Source organism: Lepisma saccharinum, chromosome 27 (genome assembly GCF_977018435.1).
Source record: "Lepisma saccharinum chromosome 27, izLepSacc3.1, whole genome shotgun sequence".
NCBI lineage: Eukaryota > Metazoa > Arthropoda > Insecta > Zygentoma > Lepismatidae > Lepisma > Lepisma saccharinum.
The window spans coordinates 54,781,529-54,808,815 of NC_139255.1; the positions used below are offsets into that span (position 1 = coordinate 54,781,529).

The following is a 27,287-nucleotide window of genomic DNA, read 5'->3' on the forward strand; positions in this document are numbered from 1 at the left end:
TTCATAACAGCAGTGGCTATTTCCCTACAGCATTCTTCAAATCTCTCGTCCATTTTTTTAGTTTGTCTGCTCTGCGCAATGCCTTGTGGGAACAAAAGAATGCCGACAAGTACGGCAACAAGTACCGTGTGACGCGAAAACTAGCAAATGAGCAAGTCCACACAACTAGCCCAAGTCCAACTTACATATTAGTACTGTAATTTCAGGTCCGTGTGATTCGGGCTTTACATTATGTCTGCGGTCTCAGCACTAGCCCTCAATTACAGAAGGAACTCTGCATTCATGCTCATGAGAGTAGTTTCTTTAAGATTAATTAATTTTGATTAATTTCATTTATGCATTCAAACCCAAGACCTTTGGCGTCGCTATGTTAACCACTCCGCTACGAGGTCGGCGAGTATGAATGTAAAACAATGAAGAATTGCATTTACGATACGGAGATAACATGCTTCTGATTTGGAGGCGTGATCGAAATGAGTTGAAGACCGCGCGAACCTCGCGAGAAAATGCGCCTCAGCGAAGAGGTGTCAAGTTGTAGGGACACTTCCGAAATCCCATATCGGGTGTGCCCACCTGAAGGAGAGCGACTTCCATTAGGCCGAACCTTCCCACATGCCACCGCGGAAGGACATTGAACCAATCACAATCGCTTCACTTAGCGATCCGTTCCTTCCACTAGTCCTGCACGCCTCTTGGCTGCCGCTTCGTGGGTCCCAGTTTGAGAGAAAACCTTTTACAGGTATCCATTACGCCCACGAAGATCTTCCTTAACAACTTGGGTGGAGGGGGGACCTTCCTCTCAAAGCCCCCGGCCGCAACCCAACATACGCCCTCGTCAAGTGCATTGGCCCAATCGGATTGTCACCACGCGGCAACTTCCGTCAAATTGGAAGAGCAAGTGTGGAAAGTGTTTATTCAGTCATAAACTTAGTAATTAGCAACATTTCACTCATATTAACGCAGATTTATTTTTACCTCTCTACGTTAATCTAAACGATGAAGACGAATGATGTTATTTAAAGATGAAAAAACTTTGGATGCAACATTTTCGTCACTCAACAGGATAGAGAAATTGTCAGTTCAATGACGAATCAAACTCTTAAAATTCAACGTTATGTGGTGCTATTTGTCCCTTTTACAGTGGGATCCATGAGTATTACCGTGCAAATTGTCCATCACCATGTTTGTGCACTTTTATGACTCAACAAGAGTTTCAAGAATTAAAGGAAAACTCAAAACAAGCTGTTGACAACTTCTGCACCAGCATACAAAAAAATCCATCACTTAAAAACACATAGGATGTACAGTGGGATCCATGATTACAGTGCAAATTGTCCATCACCATGTTCGTTCACTTTATTTGACACAATATAATCTTCAAGAATTAAAAGAAAACTAAAAACAAGCTGTTGATAACTTCTACACCAGCATACATCCATCGCTTAAAAACACATAGGATGTACAGTGGGATCCATGAGTATTACCGTGCAAATTGTCCATCACCATGTTCGTGCACTTTATTTGACCCAATAAGAGCTTCAGGAATTAAAAGAAAACTCAAAACAAGCTGTTGACAACTTCTGCACCAGCATACATAAAAATGCATCTGTTAAAAACACATAGGATGTAAGAAAAAAAAATAATAAAAATAGTCATGGACAATTTGCAGGGTAATACTCATGGATCCCACTGTACGAGAAAAAATAATGAATATAGTCATGGACAATTTGCACGATAATACTGATGAATCCCACTGTACAGGGCCAACGAAGTTAGTAATAAGGTGTGTTTTATACAGCGTATATTGATACACCTGTAGATTGAATTGTATCTTCTGCAAATATGCTGTATAAAGAAAATAATTGCCGGAATACTAATTGAGTGAGTGTACTTGCATATGACGAACTTCTACAGTAACTTCACTTTATAATATAATCTTGTACAGTGGGATCCATGAGTATTACCGTGCAAATTGTCCATCACCATGTTCGTGTACTTTATTTGACCCAATAAGAGCTTCAGGAATTAAAAGAAAACTCAAAACAAGCTGTTGAAAACTTCTGCACCAGCATGCATAAAAATCCATCGCTTAAAAACACACAGGATGTAAGAGAAAAATTAATGAAAATAGTCATGGACAATTTGCTCAGCAATAATCATGGATCCCACTGTACGATAGATTTAGTCTACATAGAATATAGTTAATAATTTACAGTAAAATGTGAAAAATTGTCAGTACTATTATTACTGTTCTTATTGAGTAAATATAACGTGGATTGGGATCAAACTCTCATGTCATTCAACCTGATTACAATTATAACCAGAAGCATTAGGTAAATAAGATTTTTACAATTAAGAATAAAACTAATGTTTCTTGAATTGTATACGAAATTCTGATATCTCAATACTGTATTTAGTAAATTTATAATATGTAATATTTCTTTATTTTCCTTTTGCATCCAATCCAAGACAAATATATTTATTTTTTACTGTTTTTATTTACGTACATTCGAATAAAAAAGTCTATGCACTTTTCGAGTATCGAGCTAAAATATCGATAAGCGTATTACACAATACGTTCCTCACTTAACTAGTTGAGTTGTCTTCCTGTTCGGCAACCTTGCTTCGTCAGATATTTCTGTGCAGTGGCGGCGATTTTGTCCCCGCACTATGCTAAACCTCATTTACAAAGGGAAATATACTGTCTTTGCCCCACAGTTTTGGAATCCAATCGCCGCCACTGGTTCTGTGCGATCTTAGAAGCGTGTGGCTCTGCAAGGGGGAAAATCGCTAACACAAGTTGAAGGTAGTGAAAACTGTAGTTGCCCCATAATGTTTTTGCTTTTAGCTTACTGTCAAGCAATGCTGACAAACTATTAGAAATTTTCCGATAGATAAGCAAAAAGTAAACCTTGCGGTCAGATCTGGAAATGCAACCTTGTTGCTTGTTCGTGGTGCAATTACTTACATTATAACTGTACCATGCTCGCACATACCGCAGTCGCAAATTTCTTTCAGCAAAAAGTTACCCACATATAGCACCTCCTCATTACTATCATTAATAATATGTCTTCAAGTCCACGATAAGACAATCACTGAACGTCTATTATCCCTTGACTGCTGTCTCTGCATCACTGCCTCGAACCTGACAGCTAAAGCGTGGAATCAGTTTTGGCTTAAGAATATACACTGTGCTGTCTCGTAGGAAAATTAGTATTCATTCATTTCCCGCTGCGAAAACAACAGACAAGAGCAGCTATTACAGCGAAAACGATTAAGATTTTTTTAGCCCTTCAGAGACATCTGGTGGCGGGTTCGTTTCTAACGGTTCTCTCCTTACGTCACATAACAACACCCACCTGAGGCAACCTGTAGTTGGATATTTATCTTGCGGTGTAATAGTTTCTTCCTTGTAGCATTTCTTCTTTCCTTACGCCGCTACAAGGCTTCTACCACTTCGGGACTCATTGGGAATGTTAATGGCGCAGCGTCCGTTACGTGAGAACGGGCCAGGAAGGAAGGAAAAAGAATGTAGGTAAGGTCTTCGCACGTTTCGAAGATGCAAAGCTCCGCGTCCTCAATGCCTGCCTGAAGAGCAGTTATGGCCGCAAAATATTTACCAGTCATGCCTACAGGTGGAACTACTGAAGCAAGAGTCCGCAATGTGTACCGCATCAGCATTTTGACTGAATCTACTTTTGCCCTTGTACAATTATAGTACTAAAAATAATGTGAAATGCAGTAAGAACCAAGCTACTTGTAGAATGGAAGTAGAAAATATGATTTCAATCCAAACGAATAGAGGCTGAATACATCACTTTGGAAATATATTGTGTAAACGCATGAACGACTACATTACTAAGCATGGAGAGAGATAAGAATAGGTTACATAAACATTACTATAAAAATTATCCATCGCAGTACGTAAGAACTGAAACCAAAGACCAATAAAGCAGATAAGCAACTTCTGCATCCTTAAAAAGACTTAAGCCAGTCTCACACGGCAGTTAGGTACGTCCTCACTTTGCCATCGACTTTTAGCTTCGTTACTTAACGATCATGTGAGAGCTTTTCTTATTCAGTTCCAGATAGAATTAGAAACAGTTTCTAAATTCATCGTTAATACCATAGAACTACCAATCAGAATTGAGGAGCACACTGGCCAGCTGAAGTAGGAAGTAGAAGAAGAAGAAGAAAGGCAACAGATGTTCGACTGTTTATTCAAGGCAACTTAAAGAAGAAAAAGATTCGACCAATACAGTCGAGTGAAAAGTCGACTAATTATTATTGTTTAAAATAAATAGTTCGTATGTCTAAATTTCCTACTGTGATACTGTTATTTTACTTTCACAACCGACGCGAATACTATTTTGAAGTAAACACTGAAGAGCCACTGGTTTGTTGATGTAACAAATAGGCTGTGCGTGTGTAGCACCGCAGTAAATTAATCTGCTAGTGTTGTAATTATATATATAATTTATGAATTGTAATTAGGTCTTCATGGACTTCAAAGCAAATTTCACAATTAGTATTTTAAGAGCAAAGAAGTGTCAATGAAATATAAATATAATATGGTAACTTAATGTAAACACCACAATTTTCGCACTTTAAATGTTGTGAAGTTTATGTAATTAATTGACTAGTTCGTATTTGCGGGATTATTTCAAAACCGTAGCAATTAGCATCTAAACTTGCGAAGTTGTATACCGTGTTTGTGCAATCGCCATTTTTAAAGATGCGATGATTTTAAGGATCGTGTGAAACCCCTTTTGCTACCTTCGCGAACTGAAGATGTAAAAAACCTTATGGTAGTTTCGAGTCGGAGGTGGGTTGGGAAGTGAGGACCTACTTAACCACCGTGTGAGACTGGCTTTAGGATGTAAGATATGAATAAATGAAAAAAGCTGTGGACAATTTTCCTGGCACTATTTATGCACCACATATACTAGACGGAAAAATACCTCACACATGTCCTACAATGACGTGACCTTTAACCCGAACCTAGGACCGAATACCAATGTGTTGTATTTCAATCTTTCCACCAGATGTCACGAGCGTGCTTTAAATTGATCCTATTGATATAAAATGGTCGATAAGGTTATTTTAAAATGATGCGATGTACTTTTCTATATTGAAGAACATGGGCTGGCAATTAAATAGATACAACGAGGATTCCTGCTCACTTTGAAACTTGTTAGCAGATGACTCTAGGCAACGTAGAACGTAACGTTCATGCAGAATATGGACAGAATATTACATCCTTTGGATAGCTTGCTTCAGTGCCAATGCGACGTCGTTCATTTTCAAGATATTTTCGTTAGTGCAGATATAACCACAAACTCGAACACTTGTGTGTGTGTGTGTGTGTAGAAAGATAGTTTTTTAACTGAAACAACACCCTGTGCTCTCGTGAAACACAATCTTTCGGGGACACGATAGTAAGAAAGCGCGTCTAATGTTTCACGCAGGTTGTTGTGCAGTCAAGCAGATGATACTGCAAGACTTAACCTCTTTTACACCTCACAAACAGATTACAATGGAGTGAAAGGGCGAAAAAAACATGCACCTACAAGCTATAGGAGACCAGACAAGGCCGATGAAACGTTTAAAAAAACCGTGGCGGGATAGCCTTTGGGATACCAGGGCCGGCCAAGCGACTTTTCGTTTGATGACGAGTGGTCAGCGCATCGAATCCCTTCGCCGCTGTTTTCTGGCTTTCGAAACCGGAGACCGCTTCCCAATTATGTTTGCACCAAAAGCGAGATTGACAACATTCTTTGTTGACATTTCTAACACAAAAACTTTTCCATATTAAAAGAAAATCACATTTAATGGGGCGACATCAGATTTTAAATTATTTGAGTTTCTTGTTACGTCACGAGCCCCGTCTAGTTCGTTGCACATTTTGACTCTCTTTGCACTCTCGCATATAGTTGGTTACTAAGTGCAACACCGAGTCGTCTACTTAACTGATTTGGTGTCTGCACCGTTTGCACTACGTTCTGCAGCGGTGTACAGTGTGATGTATGGTCACGTGATGCGTGATAACCAATCAAATGAACTAGTACAGGAGCAGGCAGGCATTTATATAACCTTTACTCGTATTTTGGTCGATATATCGACCATCGATATTTCAACCATGCAGCTGATTACAAAATTCCTGTTTTTTTTTCATTATCTTGATACTTTTCTGTTCGGTCGGAAACACATATAGTGGGTTAAACGAAGCTTTGGCACGTCATGTGGATGCACCCCCTCCCCTCCCCGAGTCCAAAGTTACATATGGAAGTTGGCGCGAATTTTAAATTCGTACACTTATTTGACAAAAATGTTATAACTGGTAGACTATTTGACCAATCTACTTCAGGTAACTTTTGTTTTGCAGCTAAAACATCAGGGCATGCAACCGTGCAGAAATCAAAACGCCAAAGCCAATAAGAGGGGTTAGGTGGGCCGCAGCCCCAACTTTCAATGAAAAAAATCATAAAAATGGGGAGTTTGTTTCACATATTCGATAATGTAATGCACCCAGAAGCATGAAATTACTTTCATTCGGTTGAGAAAGTACCATTCTTTGAAAATAAGGCTAAAGTTTGCGTCCCCTTCCCAAAATAGGGGAGGAAGAGGGGGCAAACTCCTGGTTGATACCAAAAAATGCCAAACATCTACAAATGCTGACGTCAGAAGATAAGGATAGGCTAGGCTCTTACGGTAAGTCCACCAATGCACTCAACCCATCAAACAAACGTTAATTTACACCTTCACTTCCACAAGGTACCCACTCGACCGGTGTAAAATTATGAGTGTTGGGTGTATGTGAAAGAACGAAGTCATCTCGACCGTAAGCAATTGAGAGATCTACCAGAACTCTGGGGCAACACCTTTCTTTGAAGCTACTAACCCCATTTCCCGTCTATTTACATTCCATCTGTACCCTTGCGGTCCTGCCTTTCTTCAAACACGGCCGCTCCCTCTGCCCAAAGGTGAAAGTTAGGTCTGCAGTTTGCTCAAAAGTCGTATTTGTTTGGTTTCTGGTTCTCTCTAATGTAAGAAAAATGAGCGAAAGTTACTTTTTCTTGATCAAACTGCCATCCTGGCTAAATATTTCCGTGCCATTGAGCAGATTGTGAGCTTCCCAGTTCATCCTATACTTTCAAATCTGTGGTAGAGTGATCTGCGAGTAAAATTAGTCAATACCACACATGAAGTCGTTCGAGACATTCGACTAATCAATCCTGGTTCGTGATATTTTTGGAAACTTCGACAAGCAGGATTTTAAATAGAAAGATATCCCAGATCTCATGCAAAATAAGATATCGCTTTGAACATTAAGGTAATTTTTATTAACACCGTAGATATGCATTGGACAAGAATGTTTAAATTCACAACTACTGCGTGATTTGTTGTGTGTACAATGCAAGATTATGAACAATATGAAATATACTAAACTGGTATTTAAAGCATTAGAAGTACTAAAACTAAACAATGAAAATATGCTTCTTTAGCATTTGTTACATACATCGAGAGTTCTTTATTTTCGCCAAGCTTACTGGAAGCTAAGGATTAGATTGGGATCATACGATTTTGAATAACAGTTGCAAAGAAAGTTTATGCACTATTCAGAAACTTTACTTTTTGTCAACTTGATCTAACATCCTTTTTTGTTACATCCGCTCTACACAAAAGCATTTTCTTAACATTTATTCCATGACCAAAAAGCTACTGTGTAAAGTGAGAAATCTTATGACATTCCAGATCCCACGGCATTTCTCAAGGATAGAACCAGTCCTATTTCCGTAGCATAACCAATCAGAAGCGACCTCTAGGTCACGAGGGCAGTTGTAATGGCGGCCGGTGAGACGTATTTTATTTTTATTTACATTTTACTTGGGATTACCGCTAAGCAGTTTTTCCCAAATCTATATATGTACTGTACATAAACTTACATTTTTTAGTACATTATTATTAAAAGACACTATCAATAAAAAAAATTCTACTAAATAGTTAAGCCAAATTTTCTAAAAAAAGATAACAATATATATCCAACTGTAAGGTTAGGTTCACAAATCAAAGATTCCAAACACTGAGGAAGAGGATTTCCTAAATTTTGACAATGTGCTTTAACCAAGGTTAAATGAATTATCTTTCCCCTGCTCCTTAAATTTTGTAAAGTTTTTACACAGTTTATAATGTATGGGGAGCATTTAAATAATTAATCGTAATTGGACCGAATTGAATATAATACGCTATTTCTGTAGCATTTTTCGTAGCGCAACCAATCAGAAGCGACCTCTAGGTCACGAGTGAAGCTGTAATGGCGGCCGCGTGAGATGTAAACAACGTATCACTTCACATTTTTGGAACACGATAATTATTCAACCGAGAAGAATTACGCTTCGTATTAAATGGTTTTAGGTAGAGAAGCAATGGCACTGATTAAATATATACTTTACAACGTTTACTGTGCACGTATGGAATAATATTTTAGTTTTTTCAATTGCAAACACCGCGCACTCGCCATATGTGGTGTAACTCGACGTGCCTTTCGTGTTGTATATATTATACATTGTAATCGCAAAAGCTACCCGAAAAGTTACATGAAATGCTTGCGTGTAAAGAACTATCTGCTATAAGATTTTTGGAACCTTTAACATAGCATTTATGCTAGCAAAAATGCTAAAGGAAATGCTTTCGGCTAAAGCCGGCCTTATTCGATAAATATCCAATACTTTCTTTTTGACATTAATTTCCTTGCCAGGACAGTTGTTTCTATACACGTTTTGGCGATTTTAACTGCATAACTACACACAAGCTAGATATGAATATGTTGTATGTATTCTTATACAGTCTGTTTACCTATTAATGTAATAATAATACAATATTAATTTACATATTACATTAATTTACTATTATTTCATAAAAATTACATTAACGTATTAAACATTTATATTATTATTTCTTGGTTCGGACGCCCCCCCCCCCCCACTTCGAAATATATTTCTAGATGGCCGAGTCTGCTGCCACGCACGTGTCAGCAGCAAGAATAAGCATCAAATTTGCTGCTGCCACGTAATTCGTCTGCTAAGAGGATGTTACAAATCTTAAGAACAGATTAAGACGAGAGAAATGCAAGTTTATGGTTAGTGGGAATGAATGTACAGGTAATTTAGAACCTTTTTCTTTAGAAAGCATTTAACGATATTATTTTAATGCTAATAGAACTTAACCTAACTAGGAGAGCATGTAGGTTTATTATTAGAAGAATGCTGAGGGACGTAATCTTAAAACATTTTTGTGAAAGTAATCGCTACAACTTTACAGTATGTGTTACAGACGTAATTGCATACGTAGCATGATGAAATCACGATAAAACAAAGACCGAGTCTACTGCCACGCGCATCTTTTTTGAGGTTCCAGCAGAAAAAGAACGTGGCAGCAGACACTGCCTTTCTAGATACGTGCCTGATACACGTCTATTTTATACACCGCTGTGCCAATAGAGAGGTTCTTGCCACAGAATCAGATCACTAGATGTGAATTCGTCTGCTGTCCAAGTCGAGGACCAAACCTGTTGGCTGCGACACTTTCGGACTTTGGCGCTGCTCCACTGACCTGGTCGCGTCGTCTCAATCATCCCACTGAAGCCGGTGGATCTGGTTTTGTCTTTCAATGTGTGGGTGCAAGACTCATTTCCACCTTGACGAATGACGCGTGCTCAACCAAATTTCTGTGGCCGGTCATTTTGTTCACGAACATGCGATTTGGAACAGGGTGGAAGCAGGTCTGCGCGTGTGGAATAAAGCAGAAACTCTAAAAGTTTGTCTACTTGGATGTCCATAGAGGTGATAAAAATCCACCACCGCATTTGAAACCCTGGCCTGGAAGTGGTGTCGCTGGTTTAAATCACGGGGGAAAATGTAGCTAGATTTTTAGAGGTTTTAGAAATCTTGGCACTAGTGTATCCTTGATAGCATTTCTTGGCAAAGAGGAATTGTGCTGTACAAGGAAGAATCTTTGGAATTAAAACCAGTCAACGCAGGCTGTGACGTGATTTCTTCTTATATCCACAAGAACAGAAATCGAAAAAAGTCCGGATCACATCGTACAGTCACGGACACTTCCGGCTTGTAACAACCTCATTTACTTTTAATGGTATCATTACAAGCCAGAACTGTCCGTGACTGTACAAATGTATGTTTCTTATGGCGGAGCCGAATATCAGTTGGGCTTTATTTACCGACATCGGGAGATACTTTTCTAACGTATTTATTATCCGCCGTAAGCATTTATCAACAAAATCTCTTGGGTTACTCATCATGTCTCGCAAGAATCTCGTAAAGCACGACTGACTTAACATTTGTATTCAAAATGCGGATTTTTATATTGTATTGGAGTGAATATTCATCCACTAATATTCATTTTCGAACAACTTTTAATTGTTTCAATCATCTAGCATCCGTATCTGTGAATATCGATTCAAAGTGATATCGGATTTGCCCTACACGATGTTCAAGCCGAAGATGTTTCTTCCGACAAGAACAAATCAAAACGTTCGTTGCTTTTGTATGATACTCCTGCGTGCAACAACCTTGGAAAATACCTTTATAAGAGAAAAGATCCACTTAGTAGTACTTTTGTTACCCACTGGCGCGGTAGTACCAGTGTTGCCAATCTCCGAGTGCAGGATTTCCCTTTTACCAGTGTAAAATTTCCCTTTTTCAACCTAAATTTCCCTCGTTTTTCAAAACACATCTGAAGTTGTATCTTTGTATTACTATAACTTTTAATCAGGACCGGATATAAGGGGGTTTAGTGGGTTCAAACCCCCCATTGAATAAAATACTATAAACTGATCATAGTTTCATAATATAATTATCCTAAAATAAACATTTGAATTTTAAAATAAAACACTAATATGTTGAAAAAATCCCCAAAACAAAAAAAAAAATCGTCTGCGGCGCAATGGTTGTCGGACTTTGAAACACAACCATTGTCAAAGCTTAGCTAGGAGCCTGCTGTTAATATTTTTTTTTACGCCTGTTTTGCTTGAGGAACAAACTTTATTATTATTATTATTATTATTAAATGTTTATGAAAATCATAAAAGTTTGAAGTAATGGGCAGCCACTCAATACGAAATTTTTTCACATGTTTCCCAGATATCTTTTCATCGGCAGATAAATCCCCACGACGGTTTCTAACCTTTTTGGGAGTTGCAGGTAACTTCCTATCAGTCACCTCTTCCATTCTCCTTGCTACGACACAGGACACACAAAGTCACACACACAGCCAATAATACACGTTCTGAAATGATGGATGGAACAAGGAAAGAAGTTGAAAATCACCTCCCAAATTCTTTCCAGGTGCAGCGCGGCTCGTGCCTTGAGGCCTTCCTAGGAAACGCGACAAATGTAAGACTGACCTGTCAAGGTCATCTATAACAGAGAGAAAGAAAGTTTACTGAAAAGTGTCACTGTTGCTAACTATTCATTTGGAAAAGTACACGCTGAAAAAAATATTTTCGAACTTTTTAAAAGAATGAATCGAAAATGTGAGTTTAAATTTCCCTGTTTTTTAGCTATTTTTCATTAAATTTCCCTTTTCCCTTTTCACCCTCAAATTTCCCTGTGCCGAGAGAAATTTCCCTGCTTTTGGCATCACTGGGTAGTACCGCACAAAACTGAACAAGACAAGCTGCTTGCATCACACACTGTTGCCAAATCCGGAAGCTGCCCATTTTGACCGCGACAGCGCGCCTGAAACATGCATGCGTGATTCGAAAAAACAAAACAGCTATCCCTCCAAAAAGACAAGAGCCTCTCGCACAAGACGTCCGCTAGCAAGAATCCCCACACGACGCTCGAACGCCCAACGATGCTTGCACAATTCTACCGGATTTGCATCACGTTACATAACCGAAAATTTCGGAAATGCCTAAGCAGCCTTGTGGGATTTAATTACCCACATTGGTTGATTGGAAGTTAACTGTTGTGAAATTTTTGAAACAAGAATGTGTAGGGGATGCAGCGTTCGTATATTTTCCTCCTTTTCTTCTTTTACTGCCCAATTAGCTAGCAATATGTGGCTCACAGTTTCTATCCGGTTGGAATTTTACGCAAATTCGACGAAACAGCATGCTTAAACTTTCCCTTGTGGCCAATCAACGTTTCAAAAATTTGCTTAATAGACTAATATATATATATATATACATATACATGAATGTCTGTAAAGAACGACCATAGTTAGAAAGGAAATAGTTTCTCGTGTATACAAGAAGGTGCTATAAGTCTGGCTTTGCACAAAACAAAACCCTCGAGGTTTAACTGACAATCATGAGTCAGCCATGACTCTACCTGTCGCCTTATAACATCTTTAGTTCCTGAAACTAATCTTGAGTTGAAGATTTTGCCTTCTCAGTATTTGACAAACGTTCTTCCCTTGAACATGTTTTGAGGGAAAGCCGTACTACTGGGGCATTAGATGTTGAAACAGCATTTTTAAATCACTGACCTCAGTGGCAGAGTGGTTACCACAGCGACTCAGGGTTCAAGTCCCGGCCTGGGCATGCGTGTTCTTTGTGAGTGTTCCTTCATCAATTTCATCATATCATCACTCATCTTCGCGATTAGCCAAAAGTGGCGGAAAAGTAAACCAAATCAAACATGTCGAGACGTGTCAAAAGGACGCAAGCAAATGAGCGAGTATCGCGACAGAACCAACTGTTCAAGAAATACGTAACAAGTAGAAGAGACAAGGTACAGTGGGAACCAAGAGTATTACAGTGCAAATTGTCCACGACTATTTTCATTAATTTTTCTCTTACATCTTGCGTGTTTTTAAGCGATGGATTTTTATGTGCGCTGGTGCAGAAGTTGTCAACAGCTTGGTTTGAGTTTTCTTTTAATTCTTGAAGCTCTTATTGGGTCAAATAAAAGTGCACGAACATGGTGATGGACAATTTGCACGGTAATAATGATGGATCCCTCTGTACAAAAGCCGGAACTCTCCACACACACATACCGCCATGATACTGGACTGGACTGGACTTGGCTATTTGCTTCCAGCATTACCGCATCACGTTACGTAAGACTTTCAAGATCGTTCTGCAGCGCTGACCGCCAATACAATTACATCACAACATGCGAGGTTTGCCTCCGCAGGTGGACAATTTGCTCTGGCCATGATACAATGTTCTGCACCCACTGGTCTCTCTCCAAATTGGTGCATTCAACACTATGTAGTGACCTTCACAACGACGAATACCAGCAATCGACGTTGCACTGCAATCGCAGTCCTTGGAATTAAATGAACGAAAACACGTTTCGTCAACAAAACAATCAATTTGTATCACACGGACATCTAAATGTGCGAAAAGGAAGATCCAATAAAAAGTGAACACTTTAGCATACATGAATAGAATATTTAATATTTGAAAATTGTACAACTTCAAATGTTAACAGAATTTGTGCACTAGGTCAAGTACAAATTGTATTGCTGGTGTACAATACAACTGGACTATGGAAATATTTTGTATAAATAGTACTAGATTACACAAACATCACCACACATAGTTTTTGATCTGACTTCGTTTATTCTACTTCGCTTTTCTGCAACTTTTAGCTAATTGTGAAGATGAGGATGAGTGATGATATGATGAAATTGATCAAGGGACACTCACAAAGAACACCCATGCCAACAGGTCAGGATTCGAACTCGTCGCCCCTGTCGTCGAAGCATGCTGTGCTCACAACTCTGCGACGGAAGTCGGTTTCACCACAATGAGGTAGGTGGATTAACATGCAATAAAAACTATCAATGTAAACCATCACGGTCTTGATTGATTGAATTATTGTTTTAAGTCCACTTTATGCACAGGAAGGCTAATCGGGTATTGGACCTACAGTTTAAAGTGGGATCCGAACATCGGGGAGACACTAAACCACCACGACTCTCTATGAAAGTATACATGAAAATAAATAGATACATGCTTTGTAAAAATGCGCTTTCCGTGAAAAAAAATGCATTTGTAGCGAAAATTGCCAACATAAAGATGGTTTTATTTTATATGTTTGTCAATTTTGTGTCGAAACGCACAAAAAAAACAATTCCTTTGAAATCGTGCCTCTTCAATAAAAACATGACGGCTAGGTGACCGAGCGTGTTAAGTGGTCAACTTTTGATCTCGCCACCAAAGTACCTGGGATCAAATCCCGCCCAGGGTATAATCCGTTTCTTATAATCACCATTCATCCTCATCGTCGCGATTAGCCAAAAGTTATAGAACGGCAACGTCAAATAAAATCAATGTATTTGAACATAAAAATTCTGTCCATTCGTAATCAGCCAACAACGATATTCTTGTAGGACTAAAGTTATAATAACAACACGACCTGTGATCATTGTATTTCAGTGTCAATTGTCTTGTAATGGATATCAGTGCTCACAACGAGAAACTACACACAAGAAGACCTGCGAAATTTTTACAAGCTACCATTAAATGAGAACCAGCGTATGGGAAGTGTTGGGCAGATGGAACGCAGTCATGGCCGATTTACCTTGTTCCACACATTACCTCAGAGACTTCACATCCAAATGAACTTCTGTACTTTTCTCAATCTGTGCTGACGTGTGCGAATGACAATGCTATTGTTCTGTTTCCTCACGAATTGGATCCGCAGTGAGAAGACATGACGCTCGACGTGGAGGATGAATCATCCATGCAAGAGGAGGCAGCTTACATGTAAGCTTTCCGATATCTTCAACTGCTGCTTGTATTCAAGGAGGCCAGTCTAGGACCATGATAAAATTCAAGTAATTCCCGGTTCTCACGGCGAACTTTCCTAAAATCCAAGGGTACAAGCAGATGTTTTCCCTATTTCAACCTTATGTATTAGCGCCTCTCACCACATACAAACATATTACAGTGGAACATTGATGCCTCGAACCTCAACAACATGAATAAAACCTTGATAAGACGAATTTTTGTACAGTTTATGGGATGCCGTTCGAGCTCAATAACTCGAAGGTAGACTATGGAAAACCTCTATGACTCGAAGTTAAATTCTAATCACCTCTATAACTCGAAGTCGGCGATTTTGTCCCTCAATATCTCGAACCTTGGTAAGTCGAAATCCTTAATACCTCGAATTTTCCCCCCTCTCAAGTTAGTTATATCAAGGTTCCACTGTAACAATATAAAGAGTCTGTGCGATTCCAATGTGTCCAAAAATTCTAATTCAATTCAATTGAATGGTATTTAATTGAAGGTGCGGAGATTACATTTGCCATTTCGCATACTCAAACTCGAAATGCATTTACAAACACAAGTCACAGACGTTACGGCATATACATAATAATAATATACGAAAAATTGTTAATTGTATAAGTATTTCAAATTTACCTAATCAACTTCAAGATATCTTGTAATAATCTTCCGTGTGTCAGATAGATTGTTTTGTAAAGGACACTTAACAAAGCAAACGGATTAATATAATTACGTTTCATTTTCCACGTAGCTTTATTATCCTTCCTCGATAAAAAATAAAAATGAAAGCTAAACTGTAAAAAACGTGTCTGAGGTATTTATAAATTTGTATATTTTCAATGAGATTTGGATTAATAAAAGTTGCAATTTTTCAAGCTTACGGAGAAAAATTCAAGCAGAATTCAGGCATAATACCCGGAGCCAATAATTCACGCTAGATTCCCGAAATTCAAGGAATAGCCACCTTATAATTGTAATCGTCCTAATTAAGGATGGTACAGAGACAAGACGAAACTTCACACTCGTTCGGTCTCGTGTCAAGTTGTAAATTCTTGTCGTGGTCTCGGCTCGGTTTATAACATTGACCTCGTTCTAGTCTAGAAAAAGTACATAACACATTTTTTCAGTGTACAGAGGTTTTGTAAGTTTTAGTTTGTTCTTAAGTCCACTTTATGCACAGAAATGCTAATCGGGACATGACGTACAGTTTAAAGTGGGATCCGAACCACCATGCAATGTTCCTCCACCGTATATCGAACCCGGGACACCTTGATTAGAAGGCGACCTATAGGTCATTAAGGAACAAAGCTTTTTCTTAATAACGTCATTCTGTCTGATGCCTCATTTCGACGCTACGAGCTCACCAAAGCAAATTTTATCCTGAATATGATATCTCCTATACTATACTTGTCCTTGCGTACACCAGTGAAGAAACTTCGAAATGTTTCGCTGCCGGCTGAAGCAAAGCAGGCGATCGCATACCTTGGGCATTTGGCGTACAGTTTATAATTGTCACCTGTACGTCATTTGCAATGCAACAGAAAATAAATGCAAAGGCTTTCACACTAGTTTTCTCTCAATTAAAAGAAAGATGTTCCGTCAGCCTTGAAGGAACAATTTAGTCATCGACTCATGCAACAACATATAATATTGACGCACTAAAGCAAGAAATGCATGTGTGTGTGTGTAGAGAGAATGCTCTCACATTTCTACTAGTGAAAGCTTAAGTGCTTGCTTGGTGTGCTGAAGGGCATCTAGGATGAGTTTGTTTTTATTCGTAAGTCTAATGCAACTTGAGGTTAACTTTCATAGCTCTGTAAAATGGGCAAGAGATTTTATACCTGAATATTTTCACAGGACTTGAAGCTTTCAGCTGTTTTGGAAAGTGGACTGAGATTTGGTGTATTCTAGTTCGTTTTTCTGCCCAATTGCAAAGATGACGATGAATATGATGAAATTGTGAACGGTCACTTACAAAGAACATCCATGTCCAGGCTGGGATTCGAACCAGAGACCTCTAGCTACGAAGCGCGCTGTGATAACAACTTCCCGAGGTTACATTTGGAGTTAAAGGATTTAATGTAACATAAAATTGTACGAGGCAATGAACAAAAGGGGTGAAAGGGATGACCTTCTAGAAAGGCAACCTTACTTCCCCGTACACCCCAGGCAACTGCTTCTTGCAGGCCAACGAGGATCTGGCGCTTGGACCCACGACCAGGATAATCCTTGCGGGGTTGTGTTGTCCTGTGTGCCTCAGCTTTTAACCTAGGTAAGGAAATATTAGTTTCAGTTCTTGTTAAGTAATGAATGAATTAGTTTTGAAAATTGAGTAAAGAAGTTTTAAAGAGATATTTTAGATCTTAGAGATCCCCGTATCACGTGACGGGGAAAAATAGCCTATGTGCTGATGTGACCATACTATAAAAATGTATCAATCAATGAACTTTATCATTTGTCTGTGCAATGAATTTGACCCGCTCGAATGTTTCTTAATTAGTAAACACGGTGTTAGATAACGTTTTTACCGTTAAATTCCTGGCCTTTCTGACATCTACAAGCTTGCAATAAATGTTTGAAGAAAAACTATACACAAAGTCAAAAAGAAATGTTCCACAAGTTACAAAAGATATGAATTCACGTTCCTTGTAAGAATAGAAAATCTATTGTCCATACCCAGCACACACAAACCAACAACGTATTTAGGGGGAGGTACCGTTTAGCATTTGTTGTATAATCGATGGTTATTAATTTCCTCTGAACGTATTGAAAGTCAAGGATTATATTGGGATCATACAGCTTTGAATGACATTACAAAGATTTACACACACTAGTACTCATAATAATGTGCATAAAATATTAATCAGAAACTTTACTTTTCTCCAACTGCACCTAACATTTTTTTTTGTTATTCAATAAATATTCAATTCTTCATGTATTTGACATTAATTTCATTCCCAGACCACTTGTATTTACGTAAATTATTCCGATCTTCACTACAGGGAAACTACATAATGAATATGTGCTGTTATATCTTTATTCTTATACCGTCTATTTACCTATTTATGTAATTATAATACAATATTAATTTATATGTTGTAATTAGTATTATTTTGATTTAATGCAATTATTTCAATTAAAACATTATAATAATAATACTTATTATTATTATTATTATTATTGAGACACTTGGTACGGACCCCCTCCCCCCCGAAACATATTTCTAAATACGTACCTGACACAAACGTTTGTATTTCGTACATAAATCCAGAAGTTTATGCTGATCGCAGTCAATGTAACCTTGTACAGTGGGATGTACTCGCCAAATTGTCCATGACTATTTTGTTTGGAGTCTTTTCATCAACTCTTGATGGACAATTTGCTCGGTAATCCTTATGTATCGCACTGTACGTACGGCATTTCAAATGTAGATTGAATCAACCAGGCACTGGCATAATGTAACACAGTGTACAACCAATTTTCCGTCTCGTGACTTTTTTTAAGCTTCGGTTTTTGGCCGCGAAGATTTTTTTGGTCACGCATCGTCTGTACTTCCTGCATCATAATCTCGCAACCAGACCGTTGAAGCCACCAGACCAACTTCCGGACCCCTTGCTGCAGCGTCACGTACTCACTGATGTAATATCTTAATCAGTGAAAATTACCAGAGTTATAAAAGTTCATGAATATTGACAACAAAATGCACCTCAGCGTCGAATATTTACATTGGTAACTGTCCAAAATTAATAATGTCCAAATTATAGCGTTAGTTAATTTATACTTATTTTCTTTTATAGTTGAATAAATGATCATCATTGATTGGAATGATATGTGTTTATATCAAGTTCTTTACACATATTTTAAAAAACAGTAAGAACTATACTGAGTTGCTGGTTAAAAATACTTAACACAACGAAGTCTCCAGACTTCCAGTAGTACGTACCAGAGTTATGGTCGATAAATTGCACACAGTCCACCAATGGATGCCATTTTTAAAAGGTGGCGCATTTTTCGGAGCGGGAATTCTTGGGAATTTATGTTCGCGGACACTAGATGAACACTCCTACAAGATTTCGTTTTGTCATTAATTTTTTCCACGATTGGTTCAAAATGTGTCTAAATGCACCAAACTAAAGATACTGGTTCTATATATTTTTACTTCAAGGAAGTTTTGTCCTCAATTTTGATTCTAACATTACACATCCCTAGCAAAGAACTCAGTTTGACATGAATGTTGTCCAAGTTCTAACTCAATTATAGCAGGCTTCTTTTTAAAAACTATAATAATGTGGACTTTCTTCAAATTGCACTAATTATATGTGGCATAATGTTCTTCGTAGTTAAAAAAACAAAAGAAAAGTAGTCGTTACAGTTATTCTCTTGTTTTCTTGTACATGTTATTCTCCACAGTGGCAATTAGACTACAAACAGATGACTATCTCAAAACACGATATGGGAAAACAGAGTTCTGAGTTCTGTGCACAATACAATTCTGATACTCAAACACATGGGGAAATTTTGCATGCTATGTCGAATCTTTTAACAGGTACAAGGAATATTTTATGTTTTCCGTTAATTGGAAGTTCCTTTCCATTGGCAAACCCATTTTATACTTATACTAGCTTCAACGTGACAGTGCAAATGAACACTTCAATCGAGAACAATTCAGAATGCTTTATGTTAGCCTGGATTCGTGTCCAAGACTTCTATATAGATTCGCAGCGCCACTCAATTCGGGTTCCTCACACTGACAAACATTGAAGTGCGACATGGTGGCAGGTTTTCGAAGCATTTTGTTGATGAATAGGTTTTCACCTTACAAGAAAAGTGTTTCAATGCCAAAATCGTGGAATACGGTAACTAAAGTCCCAAAAGAGCGCAGAAATGTAGGTTTCTCTTATGCACCAGTTTTGTTATCTGACCTTTTTGATAATAGTATTCAAACCAGTGGGAGGGAAAAGGAATGCTTCTGGACTCCTAAGCATAGGATTCTGGATGTACTGGAGGGATCGAAATTGTGCATCGTGAGTTTGAAGTCAACATAAAGTTGTTTCAAAATTCAACTATATTTTTGCACGAGGGCCAAGTTTTCGGACGCAAATTTGGGAGGCAAATGATGGGAGGCGCCAAATTCGAGACTGTACGAAGCACAATATATCTTGTATCTTATTTATCGCAGTCTTTCTGCCACCTTTAACCAATGGCGACGTTAAGGATGATTACATGAAATTGAAGGGGAACTTAAACAAATGCCTACGCCAAGTGAATCTGTGATATTCTGTGACGAGATAGCTATAAGAAATCAATATAATTTGCCCATTTTCAAAAACGTAAGGGCGTTTTCTTTTTAAGTAGAAGAGACTTTATTTCGATATCTGTCCGTGCGAGAAGAAATTTCAATGCAATATTATTAGATACCGGGGGAAGGGGGTTTATAAAATTCGAACCCTTCCGACATTATTATTATTAATATTATAAACAGTCTTGCCTCGTGGTACTTTACTTCCACTAATTGTTTTATTTTGCTATTATCATAATATTAAGGAATTTGAATAGTCGAAGGTTTTTGTCATTTCTGCACTTTCAGCGTCTCATTTCTGTGCGCCCCCTGAACTTGCGGTCCCTAGACTGTAGCCTAGGATAGCCTAGTGGCAAACTCCCCCCTACGTCTGAGTATTTATAGCTAAACAGCCATTTCTTAAAATAAAAATGGGCAACACTTAAGAGATGGTGGGAATCCATTAATCTAATGTACTTCCCGGGGAAACATGAACACTTTCAAAAAGAAGCAACTGAAATGTAAACACTAGAACATGTTGTTGTTTTTTTTAATTGACAACCCTACCTTTTGACTGGCCCTGTGCTGGGCTCTCAACACAGCTGCTTGGGCCATCGGCACTGATACTCTCGCCGAGGGTCGAACCCACGGACTGCACCAGAAAGGAAAACAAAACACTATCAGCCACAGCACTACCACAACCAAACCACTCTCGGCGGCAACATGTTTGTTCGGCTACAAACTTCCGCGCTCACAAGCCACCACGTAACGACAGAACTCTCAAGCACTACACCAGAACAAGCGTCTCGGATGACGTTCCTCCACAGACTGACGCGCGATCCAGTTCCAGTCAAAAGAGGCTTCCAGCAACGGCAGGCTGGTGTCTGTAAAATTCCCTCTAACATGCACGATTTTCCCTCTTCAAGCACAATTTACTCGAACGGTTTCTTTCTTTTCCCAAGATATATATATAAAGGTTCTTCTTAAAACTTTTAAAGGTATGCTATTGGTTTTAAATAGAATCACGAATCTATGAAAAAGTGTCACATCACGAAACAAATTATAATTATAGATTAACAACTTTATTACATAATGAATAGAAACACGTATTTTCCGAGACATTATTTGTACTGATAATATCATAAATTTCATAGATTCACAAAAAGGAAAGAAATATCTAATAATTCTCTGGATGTTAGCGGCAATGGTTCTACATTAGCATGCAATGTTGATTGGGCATTATCCATTGGTTAGTGCTTTACACTAGACTTATTCTAACACTATTTTAGTCTAACATAGTGTTAGAATAAGTATAGTTTAAAGCACTAAACAATGGCTAATGTACAATTAATATTGCATGGCAAACAAACATCTGTTATAAGCGTTTAAAACATGTTTTACATATCTCTCTGAACTCTGATCATCAAAACAGTCTCAGAAACGAGTTCGTTTCATTCCGGACCTGAAGTTTAGAATGTGTGTGCAATGTGCCTCAACCGACAGCCTTCGATTAAAGGACACAAATCAAATATCACGAGCCCGAATGTACTAGACATTCTTAGCAGAATTGTAACTACAAATCATTCCGCTATTTTCATTTCCTACATGCAGATACAACTCTGCTATATTAATCATAACATACCTACATTAATGTTACCGGGTTCTTGAATGCTTTGGCATATATTAGTCATCGTCAGCCTTGCAGTATTCTGTTACATAACAAGGCTTACATTGAAGAATGCAGTATGCTGGCCTTGGCCTGCTTATTAAAGAGTTAAGAATAAAGTGTGGATGTTTATAAGTGATAGAAAATGAAAACTATATTTGCATCCGTAGTAGTAATAGTGTCTTTAAAAACTGACTTAAAAAAATAGAAACGAAAACTTTCTTGGGAGTACAAAACTAGATTTATTTATTTATTACGTCTTGTTTATAATGACGAATGTAGCCTTTTCTTCAACTTAACCATGTTTACATCGAAATTTTAGTATATCGAACTTAGAAAAACAACATTTAAACCATTATATAAAAGGGAGAGTATTGAAAACAAAAAAACATACTATACAAACATAAATATACAATGAAATGTATCTTGCAAAAAAAATGTAATGCATTTTGCAACAATAAGCTTAAAAATAATAATAATAATAATAAAATAGCTAGAAAATAGCTTGAGAAATATGTAATGTAAATTTCTACTCTAATCATCATTCATATTCATCGCGATTAGCCTAAAGAGGCAGAAAAACGACGTGCAATAAGAAAAAGAACAAAGTCATAGACTTAGCGTGATGTCTACGAACCCTGGTGAGGCATGGCTTTGTTCTATCACTAGTTCAACAATCATCCTCATCGTTGAGATTTGCCCAAGACACAGAAAAGCGACGTAAAATAACTAAACTTCAGCCACTCTAAGAACAAAGTTAATGAAAACAAGACCACGTGACTTCTGACAAATAGTTCCTTGCCTATGTCTTAATTATGGTGTTATTTTGCGCATGAATATATTGATCGTAGTTGTACAGCTCATCGTAAAAGGTCTCACAACTTCAATACAGCAGATATGTTGAGTGGCATGACATGCTCTATTTTCTCAAGCAAAAATTCATGCACAGCTCCTATCGGGATAACCAATAGGATTTCTCACAAGCAACGTTAATTTGTTTACCTGATTCTTACAGCGAATAGAGTATTTCTAGAATTAATACTTGGACCTAAAACGGATGAGGAGACAGGTGAGTGGAGAAGGTTTCATCATTTAGAAGTGCATAATTTGTATTCATGTCCAGATATTATTAGAATAATTAAATCAAGAAGACTTAGATGGGCAGGTCATGTGTACGAAAGGGAGAGGAAAGAAGAGTTTTCAGGATTCTTGTTGGGAAACCTGATGGTAAAAGACCTGTAAGAAGGCCAAGATGGAGGGATAACGTCGAAATGGACCTAAAGGAAATCGGTAAGGATGGAAAAGATTGGATTGATCTTGCCCAGGATAGGGACAGATGGAAGGGTTGTGTTGCTGCAGCTATAAAAACCTTCGGGGCTTAAGAAGGCATCCCCGATGGCGCAGTGGTAGCGGCGTCGCTTTGTAATCAAGGGGTCCCAAGTTCGATACCCGGTGGAGGCACATAGTGGTTCGGATTCCACTTTAAACTGTAGGTCCAGTCCCGATTAGCCTATCTGTGCATAAAGTGGACTTAAAACACCAATTCAAACAATTAAGAAGGCGAGAGAGTTAGCATGGCGAAGAGAAACTTAATTCCGAAAAAATCCCTCTTTTTACCCTTTCGAGGGATTTTTCTTGAACGGAGGGAATTTCCCCAGGTCAATAGCTTCTGCTCGCTTGATCGCCTCGGGGAGACACTTGGACTACTTTGCTCCGCGGGAACAGGTGAGTCGAGAAGACGTCGCGAGTCATCATCTGACCCACTCTGCCACCTCCGGCACGCCTCATCTCTGCACCTGAGCGGTGCGGCATCGGGTACAGAGGGACTTTCCTCCTTGCCAGGAAGTGAAGAGGATTACCATACGCTACCATGTGATTGTGCGTGCTTGCGAAATAACACGCGTGTGAAGCTTCGGAACGTCGTGAAGTCGGCTTCGGTTCCTTTGACTGACGCCCACAGGATCGGGAAACCTGTTTCGAGCCACCAGAAGATATATTGTTGAAATCTGTTTGTACTACGATCCGCCTGCCGTTGTAGCAGTGTCGTACGTGACTTAACCTTTGCTTACCCGTGCCGTACGAGAAACTTACTTACATAATGATTACGGGTCGTCGTAATATTTTAACAGAGAGAGAAGATAAAAATAAACAATGAGGGAAATAGTGAGAGACAGAGAGGAATAAAACAATGTGAGAGAAATAAAGAAACAGAGCTAGGAAAGAAGACAGAAGCAGGGGGAAAATGGGAAAGAAGCGAGGGAGAGAGAAGGAGAATAAGAAAAAAAAATACGGAAAGACATGGAAAAACAAGGGAGAGGCAGTGAAAAATAAAATAAAGGGCAGAACAGGGACAGAGAGAGGAAGAAACAAATTTCAGCAAGACAATGAAAAAGGAACATTGATAAGGGAGCGAGACAGCGATAAAAACGAGAATAGAGAAGCGAGAGAGAAGATAGATATAAGAGAAAGGGAAGAAAATAATCAAGAAGAAAAGAGGTGCAAGAAGTATGTTAACAACCAAGGGCGCTCGCAAGGGGGCGGCAGTGAGGGCGCTTGTCCCCCCTGAGATTTCCGGAATGAGTTAATGTAATTCGAATGGTGAAACAGAATATTGTTTTCTGTTACTTACACGCCGTAAATTACAGTAACTATTATTATTATTATTATTATTTTACAGTACCCTTCGGCACGCAAAACCATGGATCATAGGTACCATGAAGGACAGTAGATTAAGTGGTCTCTGATTGATATCTGTGCATTGTGAAAAAGTACAAACAGACAAACAACTGTCCATTAACAAAGTGATAGGCTACATGTTTATTGAAAAGGAAGGAAGGCGAATCCTGTTTCTATCTAAATAGTAAGCTCGAGTCTGAACTTGTATACAACGCCAAAGTATTTTCAATTCAATTTGAATTTTTTGATTTGCAAAGTAGTAGTAGTAGTAGTAGTAACTAATAAACAGCAATAATAATAATAATTAAAAAGTTTACGAAGAAGGGAAGAACCTGGATCGGGTATGAAAAAAACAAGCAATTTTCCCCCCTCATTCCAGGAAGGGGACGGGGAGACTTACTGTCTTACTTTGTTAAGTAATTTGATACCTGAAACGCGGCGGAACGATTGAATAATCATTCACGAAAACTAGAAAGTTGCGTTCTTGTGCCAAAAGCGGATGCGGCGATTGTTGGCCAACCAGCAACAGTTTCTGCCACTGACCGACGGCGTCCATTTCAATATCTTCCGGTATTCTGAGATTTCTCCTCTAGGAAGTGAGATCGCGTAACACTCTTTCCCCTTTGGGCCAAAAAAAAAAAGCTTCAAGAGTCGCCGATTTCTCTGCTCGGATTTCCACGTCCATGCAATTTGATGACTGTGACGTCACTGGGTCTGGAGATGAGAAGAGATCCGAAGAAAGTATAGCGACGGTGATGGAAAAAGAACCGTGATTTCTGTGGCTGGTGATTGGTCAAGGCACGCGAACAGAATTAATAATTTCTGACTGTTCAAAGATTGCCAAAGCTCTAGTTTTATTGGCCAAAACATAAATTCGAAAACAAATATGTGCACTTCATTCTTGAAATATTTATTATCACGTTGAATTCAAGTTTCCAGCTTAATAACAAACTTGAAGTTCAATTTAGACTTGCAACATGAAGGAAAATACTTTTTTCCATGCTTTTTTCAATACAAATGTTAATTTAACAGTTTTGAAAAGAGTATGCACAATTATGTGAAAAATAAACTTCCGCATTTAACTACTTTTGTAGAACCTGAAATTCTGAATAATTTCAAATTCTTCGCAACTCTACTTCACCTACTATGTTACCCTGAAGACTTTAAAGTCCAAAAAAACTCATCATTATAACGTATTTTGCAATTACCATTTTCAACTTTCGTTTTAATGGTGATCGGGGCTCCATTATCACTTGGTGTTTTCTCCAGTTCTTTACTACATTTGAAAATTTTGATTTCCTTAAAATTTCTGGGGGGGTTGTAGCCAGCCATATCAGTTCCCCCGCTGCGTACGTCAGTGGTTACAATGTTGTTTTCGTTCGCAAGTGTTCAAATCTTTTCGCAAAATCTAGAAACGTGCAATACTTGCATTGGTGTCGAATAAAATCAATTTATTTCGCTGCTGAATGCCAAAAACCCAAGCGTCGAAGAACGAATCCCCATGTGTTGTGTTAGAATCGCTTGAGGCCTTGCGTTTGTGTCACTGTACGTGACGAGAAAATCAGGACGCACGGAGCCTCGTTCTGGCGCTGCGGAAACAACGGATGTTCAAGAATTGAGGGCAGACACACACCTTCGGCCACCGAAGGAACAATGTTGCGCGTAACTTTGTCAGCGCTCGAACTTCCCTTGTCTGTACGATGGACTGTTATATGTTTCTCGACTTTTCCGCCGAATGTCATGTCCTCTGGCGGCCAAGAACTTGGATACAAGTGTGAAAATCATTAACTCCCTTGTGTACATTTTGATATCACTCTTGACTTCTTTGCAATTGCTCGCCTAAGCATAGCTGTGACCTGTTATTTCCAGGCTGATACTAGATGTCAGTGTTTTTGACCCAAATATTCATGCCTTTATTTTCTTTTTTGCAACCACATATCAACAATAAAACAGAATACCACACTTATTATATACTGGGATAAATTAGCTTTAAGGTCTCGAGAGGCAGTGGCGACGCTAGGAGGGAGGGGTCGCTTCCAGAAATCCCTCAGTCCCCTCTCCACATCTTTGGACACAAAATTATTTCAAACATTTCCATACAGTGTCCCGTAAAAACAGTTGAATTTCCGTAAAATATTGCGAAATAAACTTCTTAAGACTGTCCTGAGGGCAATCCTAGTGTAACTTTTCGATAACAGATGGCAGCATCGTTGTGCCATGTTGCCAGATATACGCTTATATATGATCAAAGAAGTTGCAATGGAAGTTGGTCGATGAGGGTATTTGTTGTCATGATTTAATGGATTTTTAAAAAGTAAGCAGAAGCGTAGCAACGTAGTTTTTCATCAAGATATTAGTTAGATGCTTTTATTAGCAAAAGTACCAACATGTCAGCAATTGAAAGCAGAAATAGGTAAGATAAATTCAAATATAATTCTCGAAACTCGATCTCGTCTCGATTTTTACAAGCCTGCGTAGGTACTATACATTCTTCCAAGAGATAATTCCTGTGGCAGACCTGGCCTGGTGATAGACGGTGGTTACAATCACCAAGGATCGAAGCGTGTCTTCTGTTCCTTCCTCTTCCTGCCCATGGCGCTGGGACGACAGGTGGCGAAGAAATTGCCTATTGGAAGCAGATCACCGCGTACCTTGCTCCAACCAACTCAAGATCGGGTGTGAAGCCGTCTGACACTGCGGTGACAGAGTCTGCCTCGAAATATGAACGCGGGAGAAAGCTGTTGATGTAACTGACCAGGCATCGGGTTCAATGCTTTTGCCAACTCTGAGGTGAAATAGTTCAAAAGGTAAATGTCCACAGACCACAGGGTTTTGATCAGTGGCTTCGATTCACCTAATTTACGCAGGCAGCAGCTGTTATTCAATTCTACATAAGCAAACAA

At 38.6% G+C, this 27,287-nt stretch overlaps 1 protein-coding gene across 5 annotated transcripts in view; it reads right to left on the bottom strand.

The window, feature by feature from the left end:
* The window catches only part of Rhp (GTP-Rho-binding protein rhophilin), a 352,979-nt gene that overhangs the window by 85,798 nt on the left and 239,894 nt on the right, over nucleotides 1–27,287 (bottom strand). Inside the window, exon 1 of one of the 5 annotated variants that reach the window (XM_083112921.1) lies at nucleotides 20,610–20,861. The exons of the other annotated variants lie outside the window; for them this stretch is intronic. Within the exon in view, the coding sequence (XP_082969047.1) occupies nucleotides 20,610–20,657 (48 nt within the window). The 5' untranslated portion in view covers nucleotides 20,658–20,861. Of the gene's footprint in view, nucleotides 1–20,609; nucleotides 20,862–27,287 lie in introns of those variants that run through there. 5 annotated transcript variants of the gene reach the window in all.